The 4914-nt window shown below is 44.8% G+C and overlaps 1 protein-coding gene across 1 annotated transcript; it reads left to right on the forward strand.

Moving 5' to 3' along the window:
• The first annotated feature begins 1910 nt into the window (after positions 1 to 1910).
• Positions 1911 to 3675, forward strand: LOC123440383 (basic leucine zipper 23-like). The gene is made up of 3 exons (XM_045116954.1): positions 1911 to 2259; positions 2347 to 2439; positions 2694 to 3675. The coding sequence occupies exon 3, from the start codon at positions 2742 to 2744 to the stop codon at positions 3381 to 3383; it is 642 nt and encodes a 213-aa protein (XP_044972889.1). The 5' UTR covers positions 1911 to 2259; positions 2347 to 2439; positions 2694 to 2741; the 3' UTR covers positions 3384 to 3675.
• Positions 3676 to 4914: the final 1239 nt, after the last annotated feature.

The raw sequence follows: 4914 nt of genomic DNA on the forward strand, positions 1-4914 counted from the left end.
GACTCTTGCCTGGACATGACACACGTGGCCTCGTTGTCAGTTTTCATGTCAGATTGTTGATAAAAATGGTTTGGTATTTTAGAAACTAGCAGCCTCAAACATGGTTACTTTAAAAGAAACATCAAGTAGTGATTATGTTTAAACACTACCGCTATTTTTTTAGTAAATTGCTCTACAATGACCAGGGCACAATCTATTCATTTTTGTAGACAGATGGGGGTAGCCATTTAGGTTAAAAAGTGTTACAAAATTTAAGTTTTGGTATAGATAGCTTCAAAATTCCCTAAACTAATAGACAGTTTAAAAATTTATGCTTCAAGCAGGAACGAGGGTTATAACTATAAGTTAAGAGCTCTTTTACTGTACCCGGTAATCAATATGGGCCGTTTATTTTCGAAATTCAACGATGGTAATTGATTTATACTGCTCAACTGGGCGAGCAACATCGCAAGCAGTAGCAGTGGCACCGGCCGCTCCGCGTGCAGCAGTACACAACCTGTGAGGGTAATCTAGGAAGAAAGAAATATTAGCTTGCCTCCCGACCAAGTCAACCATTCTTCTTCACATATCCCGCATGGCTCCACGCACGCGCCCGTCCGTTCGGATTCCTACTACCGTCACCTCCCTCGTGGTCGCGGACACTACGCCATCATGTGCGCCTGCATCATCTTCCTCGACGAGAGCTCCACTCCTTCTTCTCCCGACGGCCACCACTGCATCTCATCTTCGTTCGGGAACCCGTGTCCCTTTCCTCGGCCATGCTCATGGCCAAGCACTCCGGCGATGTGGCACAGTTGTCCGAGCCCAACTTGCATCTCTTCTTCGGCGGGACTGTCCCGCGGCTGCCGGCTAGGGAAATTAGGTACGCCAACACGGCGGCAAGCTGTGGACAGCGGACGGATGGCAGTGGCTAGATCAGGCCAGGATTTAGGGAATTAGGGATGCGACGGCGTGTAGACGACGGCGAGCAGCAACGGCCTACTGTACAATCTTGTCCACGGCCGACGGCAGATCGGTTTTTCTTCTTCTTCTAGTAAGACAACGAATGGACGGATCGGTGATGGGCTGGAATCACGAGAAAAATGACTAAACTACCATCAGGAAATCAAGGGCGAATGATTTGTATACTGCTCCGTCCCCTGCGTAGCAGTACAGGGTACCATAAAAATGCTCTAAGTTAAGGTTCAAAATCAACCTCATGTGTTGTTTTTATGGAGAGATTCATCTTAGCTTCGTTTTTGCGGGGGAGGTTCATCTTTACTTTTTAATTGTACTGCTTTTTTAGTAAAATGCTCAAAAATGGCGAGGGTAGTTTTTTTCTTGTTGTAGATAGACGAGGTAGCAATTTAGATTAAAAAGTTTTGCAAAATTGAAGGTTTAATATAGATAGCTTCAAAATTCCCTAAACTAATATACAGCTTAAAAATTATGGTTCAAGCAGAACCGGGAACTATAACTACAGGTTATGGTTCAAAATCAATCTCGTGTACTGTTTTTATGGAGCGGTTCATCTTAACTTCTTTTTTTTTGCAGGGGAGGTACCGGTTCATCTTTACTTATGAAAAGGAAAATAGTGCTTTACTCTATGCTAGGATAATCTACAGTTTTATGATATACCATCAAATAATTGATTATTCCTTCTAGACTATTAAGCTGTGGATTTCTTTTCTTTATCTCTCTATGTTATCCCGTGATAAGATGATCGCACCAGAATATAAATGTCTAGACAACCCAGCTAATCAACGGTTTGAAGAATCATTCCAAATTCCATGCTTTGGAGATTATATTCTACGACGAAAATCCAGCCAAGTTGCTGAAACCCACCGTGGCAAATGCTGGTGGTTGAAATGAATACAAAAGGAATCATAGCAGAAGAATATCATGGCGAGAAAATAGTAGTCCATGAATAGTGGCAAGAACAATGGAAAAGGTGACAATAAGAACATTGGCAAGAACTAGGATTCTCCACCTTTCTATCCTATCGGTTCCAATCCAATAACATCGTTGTCCACTGCTTCCTCCTCTATTTCTAAGATCTCTCCTGCTTCGAGATGCCCAAAATAAAAGGAGGGGGGCAAGAGAACACAAACACAAGATTGATGGAGAGGTGACGAGCAAAAGGTGTAGGCAAAAAGAAAGAAAGAGATGCAACAGTAAGAGGTTTGCAGTTGCAAGGAGCAGCCGTTGCTGACAGCTCTACACATCAAGTCCATACCGTTTCCTCATCAGGATAGGATCTTGATGCACTTCGGTAGCTAGGTATTTTGCACTCAAATCTACTTTGTTGATTCAATCTGGCTCCTCACGCAAATATACTGATGTTGTTTACCATGTATGCTCATGCAGGAAAGTTGGTGTCCTAACTGGAATCTTGTAAGGTTTTGCGATTGTGGTGAGGGTAGTTCACATGTTCATGCTCCTGGCCATCATGCAAATTTGGTACTTACTACATGATCTTTTGACCGTTCAATCACTAATAAGTACACCCTTTGTTCCTAAATATAAGACGTTTTGGCAGTTTAAAAATAGAGGTAGTAGTAATCTAGGGGTTACGTGAATTTCTTTCGAATTGATTTTTGCCTCTAATAATAAGATCCTGCTGAATCGGTAATAAGCTTTTATGGAACAAGCTAAGGGTACCAAGTTCTCGAGTTTTTGAACTGTTTTTTGGCGCTTTTGTCCGACTTCCCCAGTTACTAATCATAGGAGGAGAAACTAGCTTGTTGGCTCATTTTGTGAGAATGGACGACGGACTATACCTTCCGATCCCCAGCCACCTTCTGTTTCCATATCCAGAGATCTCCCACGGCTTCGATGAGTTCCTAGCGTGCACTCACACACACAGCTGTCCATCGTGGTCGTCGCCGGCCGCGGCGCACACCCACACGTGCCTGCATGCGCACACCCAAGTCGTAGCTTCCGGCGAAGACTACGCCGTGGAGCAAGACGAGCTGAGGAACCCCCGGAAGCCTCTGGGGAACCGGGAGGCCGTGCGCAAGTACCGGCAGAAGAAGAAAGCCCACGCAGCCTTCCTCGAGGAGGAGGTCAAGAAGCTCCGCGCCGCCAACCAGCAGCTCCTGAGGCGGCTGCAGGGCCATGCGGCGCTGGAGGCCGAGGTTGCGAGGCTGACGAGCCTCCTGCTCGACGTCCGAGGCAAGATCGACGAGGCCGAGATCGGTGCCCTGCCGTTCGATGAGCGGTGCAGCTTCGGCTCTGTCGTCTGTACTGCTGCAGAACTCACGCCATGCTTTGACGCTAGCGGTGCTGAGGTAGCAGCGGTCCGGGAGGCTGGCGATGTCGATGACGGCGGCATCGTCTCCGGAGAACTCGGTGTTCCTGAAGTGGTGGATGCTGTTGCCAGCTTCGTGAACTCTGTTGCCTAATTGGCTCAAGTTCTTCGTACCAAGATTTCAAATAGAAAATGGCTTGGGTTGCGGGTGTGTGTTTTCCCTTTCATATAGCCTGCTTGAATAAATGGTGGATGGGAGCAGAAGTGTGGAAGTGAGACACCCTATCAAGGTCTTGCTGATTATACCTCTGTTCTGAAGTGTTCGGTTTGTAATGTACTTGTTGTGTTTGTATTGGATGGAGCTAATAGTAAGTGTGACACAGCATGATCTGTGCTTTCCAAAGTGCTGCAACTGTGAGGATGAGTTAAACTTGGTTCCTTATGTTGGTTCTTCTCTGGAAGAACAAACCACTGTTTAAAAGTTCAGTTGTTTTCTGTAATGGGATAATGGTGTGTTCTACTTTGTTATCTTTAGTTAGACGCAACTTGCAAATGTCCTTCTTTTTCCTTGAATATTTTGCTCTCTCGATATCATTTTTCTCTCTAGCTAGATTGATTTTGCTGTTAGCGTACAGAATTAGGATATACTTCTCACATGTACGGTCTATACCTTTTTTTTAAACGGTCATCAGGGAGGAGGGAATCCTCACCTGAATATATTGCTCAAAAAGCTGTCAAAGCCAAGAGTCATCCTTAAGCTTTGGCTAATTCGGTTTATACGAAAAACAGGATCGAAAACCTAAACAAGTTGACCCAGTTTATATGGAAAACCGGACAAAAAACATATAAGTAAGAAGATTACACAAGATGAGAAAATAGCACGCCCATGACAAAGCCCGACATAGCTAGCAGACCAAAAAGGACGAATCCATAGAAGGCACAAGTAGATGTGAGGTATCATCGAGAGATCACAATACATCAAGAAACATGAGGACCACTTCCCTCATGTGAGAGAAAAGTTCACGGCTATTGACATAAAGGATTTTGTTGGGAAAGAGATGACTTCTTGGAACGACGAGATGATCATGCAGTTCTACTCCACTGCACATTTCTATTCTGATGGTAGAATTATGTGGATGACTGAAGGTCACAAGTATGACTCAACTATTGAGGAGTGGGCTACTATGAGCTAATTTTTTAAAATAATACATTTTTTTACTTCGGCCAAGCCAAAGCCGACTGGCTCCAGTCGGCTTCGCTGTAGACGATTAAGGCATGTTGATTTTGGCTATGCCGATAGGCCACTCGGCCTCGCTAGCTCGGCTCGAATCGGCTTTGGCTAGGCTGATTAGTACTAATCGGCTTTGGCTAGGCCGACTAGTACTAATTGGTTTCGTCGTGATCAAATAGTACTAATTGGCTTACTAGTGACCGGTTAGTACGAGTTGGTGTTGGCAAAGCTGATAGGTGCGTGCACTCCTCTTTTTCTACGGAACTACGAATTTTTTATGACAAGAATAGCAAAATAGCCCCTCTATAAAAAAAATCCCGCCATAACTTACCGCTACTGACTTCCCGCCATAATTTCCCGCGCTTCTAACTTCCCGCCATCGTTTCCTACGTAGTTCCCGACGATATCTCCCGCCATATTTTCCTGCTTGTCAGTTCCCGCCTATTCTTCTCTT

The sequence above is a fragment of the Hordeum vulgare genome, chromosome 3H, assembly GCF_904849725.1.
Source record: "Hordeum vulgare subsp. vulgare chromosome 3H, MorexV3_pseudomolecules_assembly, whole genome shotgun sequence".
Lineage (NCBI taxonomy): Eukaryota > Viridiplantae > Streptophyta > Magnoliopsida > Poales > Poaceae > Hordeum > Hordeum vulgare.

What these genes read in the sequence shown, in the direction of transcription:
- LOC123440383 (XM_045116954.1), top strand. Translation starts at nt 2,742, where the DNA reads ATGGACGACGGACTATACCTTCCGATCCCCAGCCACCTTCTGTTTCCA.